This window comes from Ixodes scapularis, unplaced genomic scaffold (assembly GCF_016920785.2).
Source record: "Ixodes scapularis isolate PalLabHiFi unplaced genomic scaffold, ASM1692078v2 PGA_scaffold0__279_contigs__length_252992795, whole genome shotgun sequence".
NCBI classification, from domain to species: Eukaryota; Metazoa; Arthropoda; class Arachnida; order Ixodida; family Ixodidae; genus Ixodes; species Ixodes scapularis.
Genome location: NW_024609835.1, coordinates 60,287,655 through 60,313,623, shown reverse-complemented (window position 1 = coordinate 60,313,623; position 25,969 = coordinate 60,287,655). Strand labels below are relative to the sequence as shown.

Genomic DNA, 25,969 nt, shown 5'->3' with positions numbered 1-25,969 from the left:
TGTAGGCTCATTACGTCACGATCAGTGCGTCACGATTACGTCACGATAATCTCCAGAGCGATGCTGCTCGCGTTTTCTTTGCATTATCGAAATATTTTGAACTTAACAGTTTCAATCTTTTTTTTTTTTCGTGTTTAATTCTGATATCAACGATGGCTAGGCCAATACCGCCGACCCACCGACACGTTAGTACCGTCGTTAGTACCGCTGATACCTAATACCAGTAGCCATATCGCGGTTAACTCGCGGGCTCGCTTGAACGGCGATAAGGGCATGCGATACATCGTTCCTTTGGACGTGTCAACACTGCTGCTGTCATCAGAATGCCCGTAATCAGTTTTCCGAAGCAGAGAAACGTCGTTCCGCGAAATAACATCACCGAGAGGCCGACATTCCGCTCCTTGTACCAGGAACTGTGTCAGAACAGCTACCTGTGCCCTCGTCGAACCTTGCTATCGAGGATTCCGGATGACGACGTGCTCGATTTGTTCGTGGACAACATCAGAACCGACGATTGGAAGCCTTTGCTTCAAGCGCTTCGATCGGGCGGCAGTTTAAAGGTCATTTCTTTCAAGTCCTCGTTCCTCAGCGACTACCCCGAGGTCGTCGGTAAGATCAACTCGACACCATTCGCGCACATGTTTAAAGGGGTTACGCCGCAGAGCACGCGGGAAGGAAACGCGTGTTTGTAATTGTAATTGTAATTTATTTGCACAAAGCTTATGTGCGTACATGGTGGCGTGCGCCGCTAGTCAGAGAGATTATTATTATTGTTCCAACCCTTGAGGGTTGCCCTTCCGCAGCCCTCCATGATGCGGGCCTTTCTGCGGTGCCGCAGCTATCCTGAGCCAATGAAGATTATTAGTAGTAGTCAAGGAGGATAGAAGGGTAGGAGAGGGCATGACGTCAGCCGCGTAGCCTCCACAAGCCATGCTCCCTTGACGCCTCGCCTCTTTCTCATTTTCCTCCTTACTCTTCTCACTTATCAGGCAACGTGACCACATCACGTGACCGTAGCTAGCCTTCGTCTAGCTATGGGGTACTAGAATACACCACAGTCTAGCCTTCGATCTGATAAAACCTACCGGACGGAGCGCGCGCAAGCCTGCAAGGAGTCCTTCTACAAGCAACCATCCATCTCACACGTGACATGTCACGCGCACCAATTGCCAGAGAGATCTGCGGTCACGTTGGCCACAACGTCGTTTAAACGTTTTATGACTAGGCTTCACCAATATTGCAACATGCCCTCTCCTAGTACTTCTAACCTCCTTGATAGTAGTAGTGGTATTATGACGTATTATGATAGTAATAGTATTATGACGTAGTATTATGAACGCGTCTCCGACTGGTGTGTCTACCGCGCCCAAAAAAGTGGTCCCTCGATTTCCGCCTGATGACGTCATAGAAGTGTCATGCTTTCTCCGGTCGCGATCCTGGCGGCGTCTCAGCAGTTGTGGTATATATAGCAGACGCCTGTTGTGCTGCAGGTCGCTCTCTACTGTGACAGTCCACGGAAGCTACGGCAGCCGGAAGTTGGAATGCTTGGGACGCCGTCACGACAGCGACACTCGCATTCCCTCGTGCTTTTCGCCAGCATTTCTGCGGCCAACCGCCAGGATTGTGACAGGCAACAGCATGACACTCCGGCTTCTGTGATATCATTTGTTGCCACTTAGGGACCACTTCTGATGTATGGGCGGGATAGGACGCTAAACACACCAGTCGGAGACGCAATCCAGGCACCATAGTAGCATTGAATGGTTTTTTTGCAACCTGCAGCTGACGTGACCCGCCTGCAACTTGTCCGCAACGTTCAAAGGGACGTCCGCGTCCCTCATCTCTTCACGCCGACGAACCTGCGTGACTTCTGCTCTGCTCTTGCGGAGCACATGAAGAACAATGCCAGCCTGGAAGTCTTGAAACTCCACGGCTTCCCCTTTTCGGTCGTGCACATCCAAGAAATGTCCTCGGTGAGTCTGCTCAGTTTTCGGTGGTCGCCTCAGATGTAAGGCGAATGTTTGTTGCTCTCATTGTTCATCCAGCACCAGCAGTCTGATCCTACTGGACGAGTAAACGGCCAGCATTGACCTCAGTTGTTCACCGACACACTGGAACCAGTATTTTCTTCTTGGCGATTGTAGAAATATTCGGTAGTGCACTGCTTGTTCATGACATGTTTTCTCACTGCATACAGCCCATGAAGCGTAAAAAAGAGTGCATTTGGCATGTCTCCAAAATGTGTTCATTGCATGTTTTTCTGATAACATTGATTTTAATGTTGGGAAAAGGTGTTCACCTTGGCAAATTACATTTTTTTAAATGGAGCTCTACCCGCAACATCTTTTCAAACGTTTAAATGAATGGTCCTAGGCAATATTGTTTATGCCTATTGGCTCGGTAGCCTGGCTACCATACTGACGTCGTGGGATGTGTGCTTCATGTGGGCGCAACAACCGCATATATTGTTTTGTTTTTGTTTTTCATCATGTCCAAGCATCTCAGATTAATTTGAGTTACTAGCCGGCGAAGCAGTTAAAATGGTTGTTTTCTTACCCTTAGCAATGAGACCCTCAAAATGGATAGTATCTGTTAGAAAAGCAAGCTTGGTTTCCAGCTACCAATAATAGTATTCTACCAAGTGTTTCTGCAGAGTATAGGCAAAAAGAGTTTCACCTGTTGCAGTGTTGTTCGAGGAAACAACAAGGGTTTGCTAAATCTTTCGACGATACAAGTGTTTTTGTAACTTTGTTGCATGTTAAATGGGCTTCCTAGTTTAGATTTAGATCTTTCACAAACCTTGGTACATATTTAAAGGTTCTTTATTCCTCAATGCCATTCTGGTGTCTGATGATGCCGTGTAGATGACAATGTATGTGTTGCTTGATTTCATCAAGGGTCTTCATGCGGCCACATCCCTGAGGCAGCTGAGCTTCAATGGCTGTCCCCTTGGAAAGCAGTGCTTAGAAGGTCAGTTCATGATTGTATTGCAGGGTGTCTAGAAATAGAGAAAACTTGGACAGATTGGGGAAGTATATGGGAATTTGGGTAGAGCATTGCGAGTCAGCGAGGGTTTTGGAAAATTCACTTTATTATATTTTTTTCTTTGGCCAGTGCATTCAAAAGACTTGATTGCAACTTTGGGCTATATCAGACAAGTTCGGGCTGCATCAGTAGCTTTTTCAGTAATGGGTCAGCAATCAGGCAAGTGGACATGAGAGCTCCAAACAAAAATTTTTTTATATTGTTTTCTGTTTTAAGCTTAAAGGAGTTTGCAACCTACAATGGTGAGAGACTGCAAAAGTTACGATAATCAGAAGTGTATGTAATCATGGTAGTCACCCTGGCACTAACAAAATCCCAGAGTAGTATAGAAATCCCAGGTCTGTAAAAGAACAAAAATCTTACATTCTGAAAACTTTCACATCCAACTTCCCTCCCATTTACCCAATATGAATAAAAGCTCCGCCAGTCCCACATCAGCGGTGCATCATCTGGTGCAAACGTAAAGCGGAATGAGCGTGAAGTAGAACTGAGAAATATTGTCCGCCGCAAATTTTTTTCCGAGTAGCTAGTAGTATTTAATTACCTCAAAAATTAGATTTCCCGCCTTCCAGCAACTTTAGGCGTGGCACATGAAGTGTGATGCAAAAGGTTAAGTACTTAACCTAGTTGGTAATTCATTATAGATAATAGACTCTTTTCGAAATTTTGAAATGATGCATAGATTATGTGCTGCCGCCATTGGTTGGTCATGCACTGTGAGCATGCATTGAACAGGTCTAGGACTTTTCAGTGTAGGGCGTTTTGGTGTAGGACGTTTCGGTGCAGACCTTTCGGTGCACGGATGTTTCGGTGCACAAACTTTTCGGTGTACAGACTTTTCGGGGATACGGTCCATTCGTCACATGCGCACTCGTCACAGGACAATTGGTCACACAGGAACATTCGTCCTGGGATGACTCGTCACGCGGCCAACCGATCCTACTATAGTTCGTCCTTCCAAAAATGTATTGTTCAATTTGGTTTGGGCGGACAACGTGCCTCACCTCATACCTTAGTACAATATGTCTTTGGCTTCTGAAAGGCGAAGAATTTGTAACAAACTTTTTAGCTTCTGGTTCGGTCCCGAACATTAAATGTTGGTTCGGCCTGATGAAGTGGATCACCTCTTATCTTAGCATGTCTTCCGCTTCTCAAGGTCGAAGAATTTGTAACAGACGTTTTAGCCTCTGGGTTCGTCCCAAACGGTGAATGCGGAGGCCATATAAAAGCGACTATTTTTGTACTTGGACTACATTCAAAAGGATGGAGGTGATCGCAACAGAGAGAGGTGGAGCCAAGCAGCTGCACGAGGGGTACTCGTACACATGCAGCAGAAAGAATTCCAATATTTATTGGTTTTCTCGAAGAGGTGTATGCAAGGCAAAGTAAAAACTTATTTGGCTGCCAGTCGGATTATTGCTCGTTCAAGCCAGCAACTTAGGTCAGCCTGCTGAAGTCGTAATATGATGAAAGGAAAAGCGGATGAGTATTGTAAGATTGGTTTTTCTAACCATTGGTTTATGTCACAGTGTGAAGTCGTGAAACTCCTCATCAGGAAATGTGGGCAGTTGTTGAAATTTACAATTTACTATTATTCCCCTGCCCGATCGATGTGACCAGTTGCCCGCATGACGAGTCATCCTGTGACGAATGTTCCTATGTGACGAATCATCCTGTGACGAGTGTGCATGTGACGAATCGTCCTCATCCCGACTTTTCGGGGCACAGACTTTCCGGTGTGGGAATTTTCGATGCGCGAACATTTCGGTGCATGGACGTTTCGGTGCACAAAAAATTAAAATTATGAGTTTTTTTTTTTTTTTTTTTCTTTAAATGTAATGAGCACTATTTTAGCTAAAGTCTATTTCTTTGCACTTTATAATTTTTTAGACGTGGTCATCCATTTATGGTCACTTACTGATATGCCACCTAAGTGACTTCGTTAGGCGTAGTACCATTTTGCATGAGGATTGGAGACTTGGACATTATGGCTTGTTTGTCGGCGTCTCTTTTCCAACGTACGCACTAGTCGCATCACATGTCTCGGGTAATTTTCAACGATATCAAGCTTGCTGTTGGGGCCTTTCCTATACAGATTACCAATAATAAAGCCCACACCTTTACAGAAGGCGCCAAGAACTTCTATATCGACCCAACGTGTAAACACGTAGTGATGCATCTATGCGTCACTACGTGTTTACCCAGACGCCGTCCGACCACGATTACCACGACTGCTTGGGCAGGGAGAACTTTGGCTTGAATTCACGGATACTTGTGGTCATCAGATTTATTTGTTTTGCTCCAACATGAACGCCGGAAAACCGTCAAGTTGTACGGACCACCTGCAGACTATGTTCACTGCGTCTTCAAGTTCAAGCGGTCGCCTGATCGTTCGAACTGTCGTCTGCTCTTTTAGACGACACCGGCCTGTAGACCAAACGTGGGCCCGGTACTTGCGATGAGAAGTAAGTGCAGGCCTCAAAAGACTTAAGTTTGAAGGTTGGTAAGCAGGCTTGATGTAAACAGTAGATACAAGGAGATGTTGATCGTTGTCACCAGTGGCCATCACTGACCTGTTATGCCTGATTCACTTGGTCCGATCCTGCCTGCGATTTTCAGTATCGACTCGACCATCTTGGCTACTGTTCACGCTTTTGTAGCCCAAGCGACGTCGCGACTGAAAATTGCAAGCGAAATCTCATCATGCGAATCAAGCTTTGGCGTACATTCTGCGGCGTCCACGCAAAATGAACCACTGCATGTCACATTATTCACGCGAAGTTTTGCGGTGTAACGAGCCTCAGTAACTTCGCTGAGGCTGCTCAAGTAGTTAGACATTTTCAGGAAGACGTAGAATCAACAATTCGAACTCGAAGAAGGGCATGGGGACTCACACCGATGGCGATATCGCATTTCAATGGTTTGTTTATGGGCAACGGCGAGCTGCTTGCCCACACTCCATCGCGCATGTGTGGCGCTAATGGCGTCCACTAGGGGCACTCCGGTTTGTTTGAAAATATGAGTTGGTGTATAGCCAGCAAAGGTCAGGATGGGTTAAGACGCATCTACGGCTGTCGCAAGGAACCAACTTTCCCCACTCCGTTAAGTGGCTCCTATTATACCCCCCTCATTGCCATGCTAGTAGAAATCTTGGGGATTAAGCAACCCACTTCCCAAAAGGAGTACAAGGAGGTTAGTGCGCTAGCGTCGTCTGCCGGCCTGTGAGTCAACTATTTATTTTGGTTTCAATTTCATTTTCCAGCGGTACAGTACTTTACTTCAATAACATTGCACCCAGTGTATTTACTACTTTACTTGAAGTACATTAATTTTCATTTAATTTTGTACTACTTCAAGTACTTTATAGATGTACTTTACCCAACACTGATCAAATTTTAGGAAATATACATACATCGGAAGTGTTCCAGGGCTATGTGACTGACATGCATGTTCTGTCGTCCTAAACAGTTACAAAAGGTCGTAATGCAATCGATGACAACCAAACGGAAGTGTGTGAGCCATACTTAAGCCGCGGTCACACTGCTAATACGTCGTACAAGTGACAGTCTTCAGGCACTGCCTGACACGTTTTTCATTCTTGTACAACTCCTGCCACGTTGTTTGTACAAAAGACGTCTTTAGACACTACGCATTCTTGCGTACAAAGCAAACATGCTCGAGGCACGTCTGCAGATACATCTGTTGTCGCGTCTGCAGCAAACGCCGCGTCTTTTGCGCAACATACGACCAGCGTGACAAGACGCTTTTTCTAACGTGGCTCGCGTGCCCGCCCTTCCAGCCCTCTGCCAGGGCCTGCGCGGCAGCACCGGGCTGCGGGTGCTGAGCCTGTGCGGCTGCCAGGTGGACGGGGCGGGGGCCGAGCCCCTGGGGTCCCTGCTGCGGCTGCAGGGACTGCGTCGCCACGGGGATGCCTGGAAGCAATGTCTAAGGGACCGGCCCCTGCTGCTGGATGGCCTGGGGGGCCTGGCACGGCTCAGCCTCAACAACAGCCCCCTCGGGGATACCGGGGTCGTCGCCCTTGTGGCGGCCCTCGGAGACGACGTCTGGGTTCGGGGTTTGTTTGTTTATATGTATTTGATTGTAAAATCTTGGGAGAAAAGGGCAAAAGGCAAATCAACATTTTCTGGAGAGGCCTGGAGAGAGGGGCTTCTCTCCCCTCGTCTTGTCGGGAGCTCCAAAGGGCAGTTATCGATGATGCGAATGCCTAAAGTGAAGTCATCTCCGACTGGCCGAAGCACTTACTTTGCGGAATTATTTTGTGCTTTTATAATACCATAAAATACCAAGCATGTGCCCTCCTTTGCGTAAGCACCCCTTCCCATTTCATGAAAATTTAATATCTTTGTGGCCGCCATCTTGAATGTTATTTCCGAACCGAGCAAGGGCCCCCGTCCCTATTTTGATTGGATGATTTATAAATTTGGAGGGGGCGCTCGCTCTCTATTTTACAATATAAGTTTTATATTAAACAGTGTGTTGTAACCTGCAATTGACATGTATGAATAATTAATATTGATGTCGGAACAGTTGTAGGATGTGTGGATTTTTACTTTGTTCAGTAGTTTTATAGATATGAAATGTTAGAATGTTTGATGTTCCTTTCTTTCTTGTCTGATTTGTGATGCACGACTGGAAAGGCATGTTGCTGTTGGTTGGCATCATCGATAAATAAGCGGCAAATGATAGTTTTTAATGCTATTGTCGCGGAAGTGAGTGCATAGATAGAATTTTTCGTCGAACCAATGGTGAACGCTGGTGCTTTGTGACGGGTTTGACCTTTCTATGGTTTCTACTTTTTTTCGTGAGCTCGTGCTTGGTAAATTGGAGCAGTTTTTACTCATAGCTAGCTTTGCAAAGTTATTCCATGGCTGCTTTCGTGACGTGAAGTGGTGCCCTTTCTATGCAGCGTTGGACCTACAAAACTGCGCGATTGGAAATGCGGGCGCAACTGAACTGCTGGAGCTTTTGACAAACAACATTGTGCTAGAAGTCGTGGACATCCGTCGTAACCCAGACATTGGTGAGCCCTTTTGCTCTCTACCATAATATCCCTAGAGATGCCCCACTCCCAAAAGATAACCCACCCCTATTTTTGGCTTCATTTGCTATATCTTTTCTTAAACGCCGAAAGATAGCCCATTTCTTGTTATCACAGTGTTTGGATTGTGCTAACCTCAGCGTAAATGCAACTAGTGAGGTATGGCGGGATATAAGCGAATGTTGCTGACTGGAAAGTGCAGTTGTCTTTGCATCATTGTCTCTCGCCACGATAGCAAGGTTGTTAGGGACACAGGAACTAAAGATAGCATTTTTTCATTTTTTCTTGATTGCACACCGAAAGTTTGCACACTCGTTATTTTCATGCAATTTGCTCTTGAGTTCAGATTGGCTACTCTCAAAACATTACGGTACTCGTTTTTAAATTTTTTTTTACTTTTTTTTTTGCGTGCGCCTTTAAATTTGCTTGAGATGCTTGCACAACTATATCATTTCACATATTTTTATGCCCCAGGCGGGTGGGTGCAATCGTAACGACTCATTTACTGCTGAACTGTTTGTTCTACCGTATTTGTATTTCAGACGCGAGTCTTGCCGCAGCCATCTCTCAAAAAATCGAGGCTAATCGCAGTGAAAGGAAGTGTGAGGTAAGCCTGTTTTTCTTGGTCTTTTTTTTCTTCTGCATTATTCATTAAGATTTTGCACATGGATCGGGATACAGTGACACTCTACCATCTGCCTACAGAAGTTATTTTGTCATGTTACCATGTTCACGTGAATGTCACGTAGGTCCGAAATTTACTAAAAAAAAAGACTTAAAAATTTATGAAAAAAAAACATGTAATGAATGTGAGGTGAATGCAAGCATGTTCTTGTCCAGCTAAGCCAGGCATGACAGGAATTTGTGTTGAGAACATAGCCAAATGAGAAAAATTGGCTGAGTACAACCTTTACTTTCAAAGTCTTATAATGCACAAAGTCCATCATAAGGTGAGGGAATAGATGTTGGCGGGGAAACTGAATGGTTGCATAAGTCACGTGGTGTCAGATCACGTGACGTCGATTTGTCCCGCTAAAATTAGCGGGGATATTGGATTGGTTTCTAGGTTGCAAGACGGAAATTTTCCCCCTGATTTTAGCAGCTAACTGAATTGGTGCATAGGTCATGTGATGCCAATTTCCTGCTAAATTTACCGGAGAAACTGAATTGATGTTTCGGCCAAAACACGGGAACTTTCCCGCTAAATTAGCAGGGAAACTGAGTTGACATATAGGTCATGTGCCGTCAATTTCCCCAAGGTGTATAGGTCATGTGACTCGACTTTCCCGCCAAATTTAGCGGGGAAACTGAATTGGTGTATAGGTCACTTAACATCAAGTTTTCCGCTAAATTTAGCAGGGAAACTGAATTGGTCGGTATGTCCCATGACGTCGGGTCACGTGACATCAATTGTCCTGCTAAATTTAGCTGAGAAATTGAATTGGTCTATGGGTCTCGTGATATCAATTTGCCCACTAAATTTAGCGGAAAATGCACAGACGGACGGACGTACAAAAGTTTGGGATTGGGGGTAACGTTGAAACCATTTCATGCTTTAAAAAAAGCTAAGGAAGGGTGGCAAACCACAACGATGTCCCAGGACTACCAACTTCAATGTTGCTTGAAGACACTTGCAGATAGGACTGGCCGACGTTATCTTCAGCGTCCATGCATGTGGCGCTTGCTAAGCTTACTTTGGTAAAGCAGCACCTGGTGCAGTGTGTAATTTGAATGACACCACAGCTAAGTCGAGTTCAAGAATGAAGAGGAGAGTTAACGGCAGGTGCAGCAAGTAAACAGGGGGTTGCGAGGAGTATTGGCGAGGACAGTGGCTTTCCTTCTTTAACTGGCTGCATCAGAGCACCATTATACCTTATTATTTAACATGCAGATTAAATTGTATGAAGTAACGGTGGTATTGGCAGTTCTAAGGCTAAATAAAGACGAATTTAGTGTTTTCACTTGGATAGCAAACTTCTTCAGTTTTTCACAAAGTACACAGAAACCAACGTGTGGTTGCCAAGTGCACTCCTTCCTTTTGTTCCAGTTTCACCTCCTGCCTTTGGACAAGAGCAGTGTGGTGCGAGGGGAGCAGCTGCACGTGCGGAGTCGGTCAACAGGCAGGCTGGAAGAGGCGAGGTTCCTTCTGGCTTCTACACTCCGTTGCATCAATGTCGTTTCCTTATTTGTTTATTCAGGCCTCACAATGGGATTTTGCTGTGTTACTAGAACTACTCTGTGGGGTGCTGTAAATGGTTGTAAAATTTTTCTAACTGCAGAAATAAATATTTTGGAAACATCACGCCGCAGTTTAATGATTTAACAGGAGGGTACGGTCGATTGATACCTATTTTCATTTTAAAGATGGAGCCAGCCTAAGCTACTTAGGGACAGATACGGCTTCCCGTGGAGAGAGTATCAAGTGTGCTAGAGTGCTTTGAAAGGAGAGTGGGTTCCCCCTGCATACCTGTGCGTAGACTCCGAGATAAAAGGACATTGTTTAGGAGCCAAGTTACAGCTCCGAACTACGGAGTACTTCTACTTCTAAAGTCTAATGCATGCAATTTATGGCAGTAACCATGTGGCATTTATCCTGCGGCAACCTCAGGTGAGACGGCCGAAAGGGAAGGCGAAGTGTCGCTGGTCGTCCCTGGATCGTGGCACTAGGAAAGAAGGTGGCAGGGGGGTCAGGTCCCCTTCTCCCAATCCGGCTGTCGGACGGACCCGGGCATGGCTGCAGGGGAAAGGCACACCCCCGGCCAAGCAGAGCAGAGCACACAAGAGTGGCCTCGAGGTGAGCGTGCTCTGCTAGACTATTAAGCTGCTCACTCATTTTCATGCACCGAAAGAGTGAAAAAACATGGCCAACGTGTTTGTGATGTCCAGTTGTGCCCGTGAACTCGAGAAGCAATTAATTATTGATGCTGTTCGAGACAAAAAGAAAAATAGTTGCTCTTGTCGGCTGTCTCTATACCAACCCAGACAGAACCGAGGGTGTACCGAAGACCTCCTCGTTGTGCTAGATTCTGAGATACAAATATCCATAGGATATTAGTTGATATGAGCTATCTTCCTCAAGGACATTCGTGCGGTATCCCTTTGACCCACTTTTTTTATTCATTGAAAATTCTTATCGAATCCTAGTTGGCCGGTGCTCATATTTTGCTTGTATATAATATGGTGTGCTATCGGTTAAAAAAATACTTGCACCAGAACAGCCCTGGCTAACCACTCGAGCTGTGAAATAGTGTCATGGTTTGTCCTGGGTGATGAGAAAAGAGATCAGGAGATTGAGACACAGATACAAACATATATTTAAAACAAACATAAATAAACGAAGGGAGGAAAGACAGAAATGAAAAAGGATCCTCGAAGAGCACAAGACTTAAGAACTGGTCACTCAAAACGTGTTCGCCCTACGCATAGCCACCAGCAAGCCGTGGCTTGCGTCGGTGGTCCCATTGGTTGCTGGTGCCTTTGACTCTACTTGATGGGCCCTATGCCTTACCACGGTGGATGGAGGTGGGTATGTTTGAGCCCAGCCCGGGATGCCGAAACGGAGATGGGTATGTTCAAGCTGCGTTCCTTGACGCCGGAGCGGAGCCAGCGTGTGCACCACTGAAGTTGCCCGTTGCTCGGCTTTGAATTCCGTCACACCCACATTCCCGATCATCTCCCGCTTCTCCTTTCCTTTTTTTCCGCCAGTTGTCACTCCAAGAATGTGATAAGTTGTAATGGTCAAAGTCCCACCTTCAGAAGCTGTTTCGAGCAAGCATTGACCAACACGATTTGTGGTTCCACTCAAACACTTATAGACGTTTTAAACACGCACTAGGTTGAGCCTTCATTGCTGACCGTCAGTTTTCTTATTGAGAGGCTGACCCACTGAAGCGGGCGTTGCTGGGGACAGGGACACAGTATGTAGCACCTAAAGTGGCAGTGACCTGTCCTGCTATGGTAATGATGAAGTGAGGCGAATGGAATAAGAGGAAACAAAAACTAACGGTTGGTTATATGGCCCGTGCACAGCTGCCTGAAAGCATCTATAAATGGGGGTTTGTGTTTCCGGATGAAATAATAAAAAAAAAAAATGATAAAGCCTATAAATGTATGCCAAATTCACTTCTCCTAATTTTGTTTTAACAAAAGAAGGTCAGTATATTTTGGAGAAGTATGGTACAGCTAATGGTTGTTTGGGGTGTGTCCGTGTGTGGGGTAGGGGAGGGTTTTTCATCATGTGACTTTGTGATGCACTTCCTTATCAAGTGGTCAGCTATCTTTAGGATCGCCCTATGTTATGCTGCGAGAGTGTTCTGCATTGAAGTCTTTTGGGGACTAGACTTTGGTCATCCCTCGGGATCAGATTTCATGATCAGACATTTCAGACATTTCTAGTGAACGATTCGGGAGAAGGAGAGAAAAATCCTCCTCTCCTCTTCCCCACCATGCCCCGGACACGTCCGACGCTGCTGCCACGGGGGGAGCATGGATTCACGAGAAGTGGTGGTTGTGGTGGTGTTTGACTGACGTGAGGTTTTTCTCACTGGATTCACGAGAGGGCAGAGTATCTATGTGAACATAAAAAATATATAACTGCTACGGGTAGCCGAGATTTTGCTGCAGTGAAGCATAGAGCACTGTGGAATCGTAAGAGGCTTGAAGTAGTGAAGGAGATTTGGAAGGGAGTTATAGTGCCAAGCATGGCTCTTGGAAATAACATTTTGTTATGAAACCTGCAGACGTCCATGCAGGGGTTTCATATCATTTTGTCGAAACACATTTCATTGACAACATTTTATTGACACAAGTTTTATTGATGCTCATGCTGTGACATTTCGTAGAAACTCGCGTGCTCCTGCAGTTTCGTCGAAAATGATTTTTTTCTATGTGGATTTGATTGGATTGCTGGCTTCATTCTGCTTGCTGGACGTATGCCAGACGTCTCCGGCACTGCGGGAACAAATTCGGGAGTTCTAAGAAAGGCGGGTTCGGCAAGCTGGGCTTCCAGACAGGTTGCACGTCATCCCTTGCGTTAAAATCTCCGTTTCTTTTTGGTGTCTCGTTGCACTTTTTAAATACCGTATTTACTCGCCCAATGAACGCACTCGCGTAATGAACGCACCCCCAACTCGGACGTCAATATTTTGACCCCCTCCCCCCCCCCCGCGCGCGAAATGAAGGGACTTTTTTTATCATGGTGCAGCGTGGGCAAACAAAACGCCTTGCAAAACGCGTTAAAAAAAATTCTCAAAGATCCAACGGAAGCAAGAAAAAAAAACAAAGAGAGCTTTTTTTTTTTTTTTTTTTTTTTGCACAGCGCAGTCGGGACTTTGGGTTCGCGCGCAAGAAGCGGAGAAGCGCTCTAAGCGAATGAAACAGCTTGCAAAAAGCGGCAAAAAAAACAGGGAACTAAGAGAAAACAAAAACAAAGAGAAGCTTTTTACTTTTTATTTTTTTGCACAGCGCAGTTTGGTTACGGGAGATCGCGCGCCCCGCGCAAGGAGGTAAGAAAGAGAAGTGGAGAAGCCCTCTAAGCAAACGAAACAGCTTGCGAAAGGTAACAAAAAAAAAAAAAAAAAAAAACACGGAACTGAGAAAAAAAACAAAAAAAGAAGCTTTTCTTTTCTTCTTTCTTTTTGTTTTTTGTACAGCGCAGTTTGGTTACGGGGGTCGTGCGTCGCGCGCCGCGCGCAAGGAGATAAGAAAGATAAGCGGAGAGGCAACGCCTAAGCAAACAAAACAGCTTGCGAAAGGCGGCAAAAAAAAAAAAAAAACCCAAGGAATTACGAAAAAAAGAAAACAAAAGTTTTCTTTTTTTTTTTTTTTTTTTGCACAGCTTAGTTTGGTTACGGGGTCGGGCGCCGCGCCGCGCGCAGAGATAAGAAGTTACTTCGATTTTTCAGGATAAAAGGTCAGTTCATTATGCGAGTAAATAAGGTAAATACGGACGCAAAAATTTTACTTCGCGTAATGAACGCTCCCCCCAACTTTGCATCGATTTTTCGGAAAAAAAAGTGCGTTCATTCTGCGAGTAAATTCGGTATTACTCAGGCTAGAGCTTACGGCAAGCCTCGTCGGAACTGGTAAGGGTTCAGCAAGCTAGACTACCTGCAATGTCCAGCGTCGCCTACGCACGCCCCTACTGATGAATTGAAGCTTAGGGAAAGCATGTGACCAGGGTGCACATACGAGATGTGGGACGAGCAGCCGATGGTTAGCCCAGCTACCGACACAATACTAAATAAACCTGCGTGTTCATGAAGCAACGTCTCTATCACCGCAAATATATGACACTACCATATCGGGCAACACCGAAACAGTATTTTGGACTGAGGCAATTTGCATGGAACAAAGCTGTTGACAAAATGTCGCAAGCTGATTCGATGAAACGTTGCATGTCGACAAAATGATCTTCTGATGAAATGCCACTTGATAATCTGATTGCCACCACCAAGCAGGATTAGAAGTGAAGCAATCGTGGAGCTCAGGCTAAAACACCAAATCAAAAGGTACAAGGCGATTCTCCAAAAAAATGTTTTAGAGCACAGCCCTTAGGCGCCCGTTTCCGGCATGAGCAGCGTCGGCGTAACTGCACGTTGCATTATGGGATGTTTCTCATGATGACGTCACGAGGATCACGAGTGACGTGACAGTGACGACCTTCACGAGGCCTTCACGAGTGACGTGACAAGGGTCACGAGGGAGGAGGGAGGGTATGGGGAGGGGGAGGAGAATGAGAGGAGGAGGGGCATACCCTCTTCTTCATGCCTTCCCCTCCTCCTCCTCAGTAGCTGCGCTCTAATTCGGTGTTACAGGGAATTGTAAACGTCCTTCATTTTTTAATTTCTTGTCAAACAATTTATTATGGTGTCAGGAGGCTACCCAATCAATATTTATGTGGCAGAGCTACGTAGATTTTTAATAAAGCCACAAAGCTCAACTGCTCGAAAACCAAAACACGAGCACGGAATCTCATGGCCGGAGGTCATGTGGCTGCACCTGACCGCATATTTTTACAGCGGATCGTGTCTGCCAGCAAATGAATGTTAACTCAACACTCCAGACAGCTACTGCCATCTATGAGCGACGGCGGCTACCAGACAGCCAGGTTGCCGGTTGTCTTGTTGCCGCTGTCGCTCATAGATGGTGGCAAACCTTTCCAGCCTTTCCACTCTGGCTTGCTGACTTGCGGCCGGCCATTACTTTATTCCCACCATAGTACAGCTTCGCTGGTCTTCCTTCTTCACCGGAGTGGAAAGGCTGAAAGTTTTTTTTCCTCTGCTTCTCCGACGTGTAAAGCAGCAGCCGACGACAACGGCGAATTTGCGTGCACCATTTGTCGTGGTTATTTCACACTTGGATCCCTTCCGTTCGACGTTCTGCTCTTGAAGATCGATTGGTCTGTACCACGAACGATAGTCGAGGAGTAGCGGCCCCACGTCCGTCGCAACATTGATCCGTAGCGCGCCGCCATTACTTCGTCCAGCCCGCGGTACGTTGCTATATTGAGAATGACATTTACATGTACTTACTGTAATCTGTGCATCATTTTCTTTTTTTTTTATCAACATATTTGCAGTTTTTTGGAGGCCACAAAATGGGGTTCATACTCTTTTCTATTTTTAACATTGAATATGCACCTTAGGTGATTCACAACTTTGAATATATTTGACGCATATGGTTTGAATGCCACGGGACCGTGGAAAAGAGAGTGAGTGCGGTTTTCGGGATGAAAGAAAACAAACTTCGAGCCGCAAATTATGTTCTGGGTGGTTGGACTCTCATAGGTCATGTTAAAATAAAAACCTCGGCGAGCACAAATACCCTGTCAGTGTCCCTTTCAGAGGTTGGTTAAAGCAGTTGAGAGGGAAATATGGGATGCAACTATGGCAGGCTACATTAGCTTTGGAGGCATATAGTTCATTCAAGGTGGATATTGCTATAGATAGATAGATCATTGCCTGAAGCTTGGACAGGATTGTTGCCAACTAAAGTGTACACATGCTAAATGTGGAGAGGAGGATGAGACGACGGAATGGCCCAATCACCAAGTTGCAAAGAGGCACTTCTTTCACGCAGATTGTGATTGGTAGCTGTAGTACCAGGTGGCACAAGCTGTCGCCCAACCATCTATTCATGCATCAGTTTCAGAAACTAACTGGCAGTACTGGGCACCATAGAGTTATTATAATGTACACTAGAGGTTCAAATGGTGCTAGTGTGCTGTAGCAATCAGTCGAAAACTGATTTCTGGTAATGCATTTCTATAGGAAAAAGTGAGTGCATTTTCTCTTTGCGCTCGATTATAAGAGCAAATATCCAGAATAATTTGTTGGTACTAGGTAGCTGGGAACATTTCTCAGTCAGGAAGACGAAATAATTGGTCAGGTACGGCGTTTTTCTTTCCAATTCATTGCATTAAAAATGGTACTAAAACGGCTTTGCACATGTATATATGTGCACTGTTGGACACTGCTAGCGCCAATTCGACATTGGCACTTTTCAGCATGGGGTATATACGTGCCAATCGAACGAAGGACATCTGGAAAACTAAGAGAGATGGCAAGAACTATGCAGTAACACTTGGAGATGAGCCTCCTTCAAGCATGCATATCGGTCCTGAGCCAGAGCCCTCTTTATATATATGTTGACGGTGCTTTATTTTGTTGCTTAGGGTCTCGATAACCTACGAAAATGATGCTTTGCCTCCAGCTCAGCATAGAGTGACATTTTCGCCGAGGCAGCAGCCAGGGTGGATTTGGGCATTGCGCCTCCTAGTGGCCCACAAAGATTTTTATAGTGCTGGATTTTTTTCTTTTTGTTATTGACCTTCAAGGTCTTCAAAAGGTTGTGTCAAAACATGAATAAATATGCTTGGATGCATATTCTGGAAAAACCAACCTAAGCTCTACCAGAGGGCTCGTGGGCAGATGTCACATCTAGTGAAGTGTTGCAGTTCATTGGACAACTAATCTACATAGATGTCGTGGAGGTTCCTCGGTTGCACTTTTATAAGAATGTGGGGGCCCTCTACAAAGGTGTTCTTCCTTCTAGCAGAGCTCAAAGATATAATGTGGGAGAGGCGAGTTCAACGGCAAGATTGGCTATATGACCAAAACATTCTCTACCAATGGAAGGACAAGCGTGTGATGAACATGATGAGCACTATCCACACAGCCAACAAACACGTCCAAGCCCTGTGGAATGAGAAGAGGGGATATGTGAACTAGAAGAAATGATGGAAAGCCCCTGCTGATTCATGACTACAATGTTGGGATTCTGGGCGTGGCCACGTCTGACCAACTCATTGGGTCGTACAATGACCTAATGAAATGCGTGAGATGGTGGAAAAAATTGTTTTTTCACTGAATTGTCATTGCTTGCATTCTTTGTATTCTTTTTCAAGCGTATTGCAAAGAACACCCAGACATCATGGAGCTGGCTTGATGTCCTTGGTTTGACCAGCTGGCTTTCAGAGGGGAGCTGATCCAGCAGCTCTTAATCAGAATGATGTGGAGCCAGTTTACGACCCACCCCCGCCCCCCGACCACCCTTGCCACAAGGCTGAAAAAAATTCAGAAGCGAAGGAACTGCAAGAAATGCTATGAAGAAACCATGCTCGAGCACAAAACTAATCTGTTTTTCTGTACATGTGAGGTGTACCTCTGTCTCACGACTGCATGCAACTGCTTCTCAGAATGGCACAGGCACCACAGAACCTTACATGATGACAAAGCAAAAAAAAAAGTTTCAGCTAGAGTGATCCAACTTGCAGAACTGGTAGCTGGTGGTATGGGGCACATTTTGTGTATTCTGAATTGTTCTTATTCATAGCAAACTTTGATGTAGACACACATTTAAAAAAAATTTAAGTGTTTTTTAACTATAATTTTATGTGTAGAAATTTAAATTTCCAGTCCTTTTTATTTTATAAACTGGAACTTTATTTTCTTTTAAAGGGAAACTGATTGGCTACATTTAGATATATTATCATGTGCCATAATTCAGTTACAAAAATTTAATTTTGTAAAGCCTTTAAAATTGGCTTTTTTTCCCCCACGGCATGGAAAGAATTAAAGGAACACTGACAGGGTACTTATCCAAGCCCATGTGTTTTTATTTGAACATGACGTATGAGATCCGAACTTCCCAGAAGACGATTTCTTGCTCAAAATTCGTGTTCTTTCCGCCCGAAAACCACCGGTCAAGAATCGGCCAGTTTCAGGCGCGCTCACTCTTTTTAATGGTCACGTGCCATTCAAACTGATGCATATTAAATATATTCAAAGTCGTGGGTCATTTGAGGTACACATTCAATATTAAAAGTAGGAAAGAGTCTGAACCCCATTTCTGTGGCCTACAAAAAACTGCAAATATGTTGATTAAAAAAAGCAATTGTTGCACAGATTACAGGAAGTATATATACACGTCATTCTCAATATGGTGACGCACCACGGGCTGTACGATGTGATGGTGGCGCACGACAGACCAACGTTGCAACGGATGTGGAACCACCACTTTGGAACTGTGGTCTGTGGTACCAGCCAAACGATCGTCAAGCACAAAACAGTGAGGGTAAGGGATATAAGTTTGAAACATCTGCACGACAAACGGTTCAACAACGTCCTCATTGCCGTCACCTGCTTTACACACCCGAGAAGCAGAGGAACTGAAAAAAAAACTGGGTAGGGAGCGATAGCCGTATGACTCCTGGCAGCTGTCTCCTCCGAGCCTCTGTGCACATGCTTTGGTTTTGAGCAGGTGCATTGCTTTACTTTATTAAGTATATATGTGACTCTGTAGCAAAATATTGATTGGGTAGTCTTCTGGCATCACACTAAATCACATAGAAAGAGGTATAAAAATATTTTTGGGGGGTGTCTGTGCCCTTAAACGAAAAGATGTTGAAGCACATTTCAATATTCAAAACATTATCAAGATCACGTCAAACTTTTCTTGAAGTTATGGACATGGGACGAGTAAATTGAGGAGCAGTCCTTAGTAATGACAGTAGTTTTAATGTCAGTATTTGTTCTTCAAGTATGGTACATGCAGTTGGACTAAATATTCTAACATTGTGCATATTATATTTGTTTAACCACAGCAAAAAAAAGAACAGCTTCATAAAGCTGTGTACAGGAATAATCGTCATCCACATTCATAAGTATATTGTCACGAATGACAAGTGACGAGGCAGCGAATGACTGAGTAAGCGCGGCAATATACAGTGGAATCTCAGTAATTTAAACTTACAGATAATTGAAACTAACATGCAGGTCCCATCCTATTTGTTTCTAGGAAGAAAACTCCCGGTAATTCAAACTTTGCATTATTCAAACAAAGTTTTGGTCACCCTCGGGTTCAAATTAACAAGATTCTACTGTAGCATATTTCTGCAGTTTCGTAAAACCTGCATCTTATATGCTTGCTTGGGTAAATGTATTTTGTAAACAAAACCTAAATGAAAGTTCATCTTAGATTTGTATCTGTGCAAAACATTTATTTTGTCGACAGGCAATCAAAATGTGCATTTAGCAAAGTTGTACCAATTCTTGCACCTGTAATCATCTGGATAGGAAATGGACAATGTGCAAAACTGGGGCACTCCTGACAGCTAAGGGGCATTCTGGGAAACAGCTTTCAGGGAAGATCTCGGTTTCAGTTCCTTCATTGTACTACAGCCAGTTATAGACACCGCAGACCTCGACCTCGGACCCCACCATGGCATATGTTGCCATAGTCTTCATGAACCAGATTGTGATCTATTCAGGGCCAAAGCAAACAATGCTGCAACATTGAAAGAGTGATAGTTGGAACACGGACATTCTGAAAGCCCGATGCTAATTTTGATGCTGCCCCTACTCGGTGCATTGAAGTGGAAAACACACTCACACCGAGTTGATGTGGAGTGCAGTACACCAATCGGCAATGAGTTTAGCTTCGTTGTTGCAACGTGGTTTACTTTGGCCTTGAATGTTTACTGTCTAATAAAGTCATGAAAAGAAATGTAAAGAACAACACGCGGTGCTGACATCGCGTCGCTCCGGTAGCGCTGCTATTGGCGGGACGCATGCCCAGACGCTCCACTTCATGCCAATCTAAATCCTGCGCACGTGCAGTGCCCCCCCCATTATGTGGAAACTGGGCGTTTGCCCACACCTCGTGAGGGCTTGTTTGTAAATGGCACATTGGTCTATACTTTTACAGCATCACTTGCACATGGAGATTAATCCACGAAAACTACAGTGAGGTATGCTACAGTGAAGTTCAGGTCCGTGGTTGACTGCAGTAAAATAGAGAAAACCAAAACTGGACTTTTTGTTGCCAGTCGTTTTCCAGAACTCTCCTTAGCCGCTAGGGTCACTCCGGTTTTTCACATTGTCTATTGAAATGACCTGAGAATGTCTTTGAGGACCTAATGTTCTACTTATTTATGTTCTGACTGAGAAGTGTAGCAGTCAAAGAATAAATGGTACACAACACTGTAGTTATGCCACGGGAGACATTTATGACCAAAAGTTCCTATGGTCTGCCTTCATCTACTGGTCAAAAGCATCTCCATTATGTTTTAGTAAAATTCATTTGGTTTTTGCCGACGGAGAAAAGAGTTAACTTTAATGGTGTTGGTTTAAGGATGCAGTGACTCCCAAGTTTCCACCATGCTTCTAACACAACATGAAACTTGTTTGCAACTGGTGATAAGTAGCCAGGGTTGCGAGCATTCAAGCAAATCCTGGTTATGACGTCGCAGGTAGGAACCATACAAGGGTGCCACCAAAACATCTTGCCGCCCGTGACGTGAACTTTTCAAACGTTCTGTATTGTAGGGTTGGAAGGTATTGAAGGAAGTGCCACCATGTTGGCCTAGAGCCCACTTTTGATTTGGTGATGATTAATTTTTGTCTGCTTTATCTGTTCTTAGGAAGAACTTCATATCTGCCAAGAGAACCTTAAAAAGGAGCAAGCCCTTCGACAACAGGCTCAAGACAAACTGCTTGAAGTAAGTTGCATGCCGCACGCTCCCTCTGTGCATCTGCATTGAAAGCTCTAATGTTTTCCATGTGGGGGGGGGGGGGGGGAGACGTGACCTTTGTCAGGCTCTAAGCAGTGCTTAATTAACACAATTTATATTGGGTGCATACAGTGGCATCCTTAGTTGGGCTCCATTACCTTCAAAAATAAACCTCTTGGACATTTTATAAATGCAATCATGACAGTGAAAGTAAATTTTTATGAGACACTATCCTCAAGTATGCTCGATACAGATTCCTGTCTGGCCCCTCAGCTTCACAGCTCATTGTCTGAAGAGAGAAAGTGTACCTAGTTTCTTTTCACGCCAACTCTCAGTTGAGTCCTCCTCATACCGTCGGATATGTCTTCTTACAATCTTGAGACTCATTCACTATGGAGTTTTGACCTGAATTTCAGACTCCAGTCTTATACCCTTTATGCCATTCTGCTGAACTGCATCGAGGCAGCATTTATATTATGGCAGAATAAGTGTGCCTCTGCTGGTTTAGTTCATCCCACACCAGATGAATGGTGCTGATTTGTGCAGCCTTTGGTAATGTTCGGCATTCTCCAGCATGGCAATAGAGTGCTGCAAACTTGAGCCCTGTTTACTGCAAAAGTAAGTTCCAAATATTTTTAAAAGTAGCTGGAGTCGGGGGAAGTATGGTACCTCTGCTGGGTGTTGAGTGTCAGCGCAGCATGGACTAGAAGGTCAGGAGACCCGACTGCTTCTCTAAGTCGACTCGTGTTTGGCTCCCCGCACTAGCATTCTGTAACTAATCTGGCTTCTTTTCCACCGTTGCTCCCATTGCCTGACTTGTTTGCCAGGCATGTTATTTTCAGTTTTTTACAAATTTTCTTCCTGTTAAAATTTGAAAACTGATGCCACAATTGCTTCATTTTTTTTTTTTTATCATAAGTTTTGTTAACCCTATTTTCTTGTGCCCAAGTTGCATTCTTTTTTTTTTTCTGCTGGCACTTTTTGTTTGATGGTGCTACCTAAATAATTTTTACAGCGAAGCTGCTCAGGGCTAGGTTTTCTGGGGTCATGTCCGGTATGTCGACACAAACCTTCCTGGACAACTACCGCCATCTGTAAGCAACGGCAGCAAGCACACAACCAGTATGGTTGCCGCCGTCGCTCCTAGATGGCGGCAACTTTTCCAGCTATCATAGAAGAATTGATAGTTGGGTGCGTTGGTGGGGATTCATCGTAGGAAACAGCGCGAAAAACAGATGACGACGAAGAAGCACACGTAACGAGCGCAGCGCTTTTCACGTTTGTTTCTTCATCCTCGTCTGTTTTGTGCGCTGTTTCTTACACTCCTATCAGTTTCGGTTTGGACTCACGATGGGTCGGCCGCACGCCCTTTCGGGAAGAGGAGACGGGCTGCGGAAGGAGTGGCGACGTACGCAGCAGCGCGAATGGGTCCGCAACCGCCGCAAAGCCGCTGTCGCCTCGACTTCCACTGCATCCAGGGCTTCAGATTCCCTTGCCAAAGAGCACATCGCTCGCCTGGAAAGCCGCCATCGAGAACAGAACCAGCGATGTAAAGGGTGCCGGCGGGCCAACGCCACAGACAACGATCGTGCCACGGAGGCTAAGCACGAGGTCCGGCAACGACTGTACTCCACGCCAGCTGAACAGTTTTCGGGTGCGACGGCAAGGTTCCGGAGGGAGTTCGTGGAGAACCCGTTTGGCTTCACGTGCGCCGTGTGCAGCCGACTCTGGTTCGCCGGAGACGTATCCGCGATCGGCGGCGTGTCGGACGAAAAGAAGCGGGAAACGGGCGCGTGCGCGTTACGGCGGTGTATTGAGTACAGCTCCGCTGGGTCTTCCTTCTTCACAAGAGTGGAAAGCCTGAACGTTTTTTTTAAATAATTATGAACCTTAATATTGTGCAAGATGTAGACTGTATCAACATTAACGACCAAGAGGATTGGTGGATCACCTGCCGATAGCCTACTCTTCCGGAAGGCCATCATAGCGGCGCTTGATCCTTCAGGAGTACCCTTCGAGTACTGCAGATTGGCTTTCCCTCATTATCCACATCCGGCAATATGGTGACTTCCTGTACAAGTGATGACTGGCATATCAAAATAAATTTCCTAGGGGTTATATTTTTTATTTGATTCATTGGGTGAGGATGTTAAAACTGGCTCCAGCTTGCACTTGTATCGCGATCACAGTACGCAGGCGTATCAACACTGAATGTACAAAAATGTGAAACTTACAAACCTTTCCGGGAAAATACCCGTTTATAGGGAGTGCAACTTGTAGACCGTAAAAGTTATATAGCTCAGTTGAATTACAGCTTTATTATTGCCCTTTAGGAGCATATTGTAGAGAGCACTGGCTATTAGTTTGCTTCCGTCACTAATGATGCAATGTCCTTGCCCAGCTGTTTGAAGAAAATCGCCAGTTGCGGGCTGGGCACAAGTGGAATCAGCCAGGGTGCACTGTCATCGAAACCTCTCTCCTGAATTACATCGAGAACACCTTCACCAGGCTTCTCCAGTTTTTGAAAGTAATGAACAAAAAAAGGTGAGGAGCCTACCTTGCCTACTTATTAAAAATGCTAAAAGTTCAGGTATCTGATGAATTTTCACAAGGAACCTACCTAGTTCCAACCGAGAATTTTGTTCCCATATCCTGTTGCAGGAAGGCTCATTGAAGTTTTCTTTTCCCTTCGGAAATAGTCTAGAGGCTATTAGGGAAAGTCTGAAAATGTCAAAGTGGGCTTGGGCACAGGCTTTTTTTAGAGCGCAGCTTCTAGGCGCCCGTTTCTAGGTTGAGCGGCGTCAGCATAACCACGCACGTTGCATTATGAGAAATTTCCAGCTAAATTTAACAGAAAAATTTTTCCGGTAAATTTAGCAGGTTAAGATTCCCCACTAAATTTAACAGGGAAATTGATGTCACATGACCTCGACACCAATTCAGTTTCCCCGCTAATTTTTGCAGAGACATCTTTGCTAAATTTAGCAGAAAATTTAGCGAAAATTTTCTGCTAAATGGGAGGGCAGCGGGCGAGGAGGAAGGGCAGGTACTGAGGGGGAGGAGGGGCATACCGCCCATACCCTCCCCTCCTCCTCATCGAGAGCTGCGCTCTAATTCGGCAGTGCAGAAAATTGTAAACGTCTTTAATTTTTTTTTTTATTTTATTAAAACATTTTTTAAGCAAATGTTATGATTTATATTTATTTTTCAGTCCATTTTTAGACGACGTTCATCCCAAGAAGCCCGAAAGGAGTGAAAACGGAAACAAAGTCATCCGACGGGAGACCAAGACACTTCTGGAAGGAAATCCTTCAATGAGAAGCGCGAACCAAGACTCTCAAGCTCGCGTCCTAGCTGAGCCAGAAAACGGCAGTGTGCCTAGTGCAGTAACCTCGGCGTCAAAGTCTTACGCACCCTTGAACCCGCACTTATTCCAATCGTTCATTGCAAGCAGGGCCGAAAAGATAATCTCCGACATCAAGAGCAGGCAAGGCAGCATCAGCGACCGCAGTGCCACCGGCACCTCATCGGTTGTTGAGAAACAGAGCAGAAAATATCACAAAGGCACTTCGTATGCAGCTGACCCGTCCAAATTCGCACCATCGTATGTGGAAAACCGTTCGACAACAAACGCCGCCGGTGGACAATCCCTCCAAGATACCTCTTCGAAACATCTTGCAGAAATCTTGGGTATGGGTAACATTCCGTCCAAACTTCACCCAAGTCCCACCGGGTCTCCCGTGTTCTCCCTCCTCGAAAGCGAAGCAGCCTCCAGTCAGTACAAGTCCGACTTTTTGCCTAGCAGCTCGAGAGTGTCGACCTTGTCAAAATCGGACGAGAAAGACCGTCTCGCCTCTCGGCACGGCTCCAGCACCTCCTTGCAAGGACTTACGAGTCGTCATCCAGCTTCGAAAGAGCACCACAACACAGAAGCCAGTGCAAAATCATCTTCGAAAAACTCAAAATCCTCGCAGGGCACTAGTGTGGCATCCTCAATCTACGAAGAAGTGACCTCCGAAGACTCCATTCTTTCCAGCAGCAAGGATCGGTCAGCGCGTTCCAAGTTCCCAAAGGACACGGGCACAAAGGAAAACTCGGGGATGACACCGGTACAGCGCGAGGGACCTCCCTCCATGACTCCTTCAGTCAGCCTGTCGCATCAGCCGAGCAAGTCGTTTGATGTCAACACTGCCGACATCACCGTAAGTAGCATCTACAGCAGCACTTCTAAGCACCAGGAGAAGCCCAAGGGTCCAAACAAGAGCTCTTCTTTGCGACACAGCACACCTACTTTTGCTGGAGACCTTCACCATCAGACGGCACCCACGCCTTCGGGTCTCAGTTTGTCTCAGATTCCGTCGGAGTTGTCCACCCCCTCCACCCCAGACACCTTGACATCGCCCCAGCTTGCTGGCAGTGACTTTGATGGCTTCTAATTTGTGGGTTTTTACTTCTCATTAATTGTTTCAAATGTTCTTAAACATCATCATGGAATTAAAGATGAGTTGCAATTATTTTACTTCTGTATAACTTTGTATACACACAGGTTTAAATAAAGGATACAGAAAATGCAGGTTTCATGCCTAAATTACCTTGATATTGAAGAAAAAAAAACAAATCATGGTTGTTTTTTTTTTGGTTTTTTCTTATTACATAGCAGTACACTGTGCCTTATCGTGATTTTTTTTTTTGGGGGGGGGGCTATTTTTTAGGGCAAAGTTTTTCTCCTTTTAGGCACTACTGGCATAAGAATGGTTGTATTCGAGAAGTAATAAAAAATCAATACGCCTCGCAAGTGGGCTCATTTTCGTCTTCTGCGCATGAGAAAGAAAGTAGCAGTGACGTCAGAACGC

At 45.1% G+C, this 25,969-nt stretch overlaps 1 protein-coding gene across 1 annotated transcript; it reads left to right on the top strand.

The window, feature by feature from the left end:
• Positions 1-31: 31 nt before the first annotated feature.
• Positions 32-25,689, top strand: LOC8039713 (centrosomal protein of 78 kDa). The gene is made up of 11 exons (XM_029978645.3): positions 32-609; positions 1,783-1,973; positions 2,898-2,970; positions 6,845-7,120; positions 7,973-8,086; positions 8,647-8,711; positions 10,152-10,238; positions 10,713-10,898; positions 21,027-21,104; positions 23,518-23,660; positions 24,328-25,689. The coding sequence occupies exons 1-11, from the start codon at positions 324-326 to the stop codon at positions 25,550-25,552; spliced, it is 2,724 nt and encodes a 907-aa protein (XP_029834505.2). The 5' UTR covers positions 32-323; the 3' UTR covers positions 25,553-25,689.
• The last annotated feature ends 280 nt before the right edge of the window (positions 25,690-25,969 follow it).

What these genes read in the sequence shown, in the direction of transcription:
- LOC8039713 (XM_029978645.3), top strand. Translation starts at nt 324, where the DNA reads ATGCCCGTAATCAGTTTTCCGAAGCAGAGAAACGTCGTTCCGCGAAAT. An exon ending in AGACGACGTCTGGGTTCGGG is followed by an intron (nt 7,121 to 7,972) that starts GTTTGTTTGTTT and finishes CTTTCTATGCAG; the next exon opens with CGTTGGACCTACAAAACTGC. An exon ending in CACACAAGAGTGGCCTCGAG is followed by an intron (nt 10,899 to 21,026) that starts GTGAGCGTGCTC and finishes ATCTGTTCTTAG; the next exon opens with GAAGAACTTCATATCTGCCA.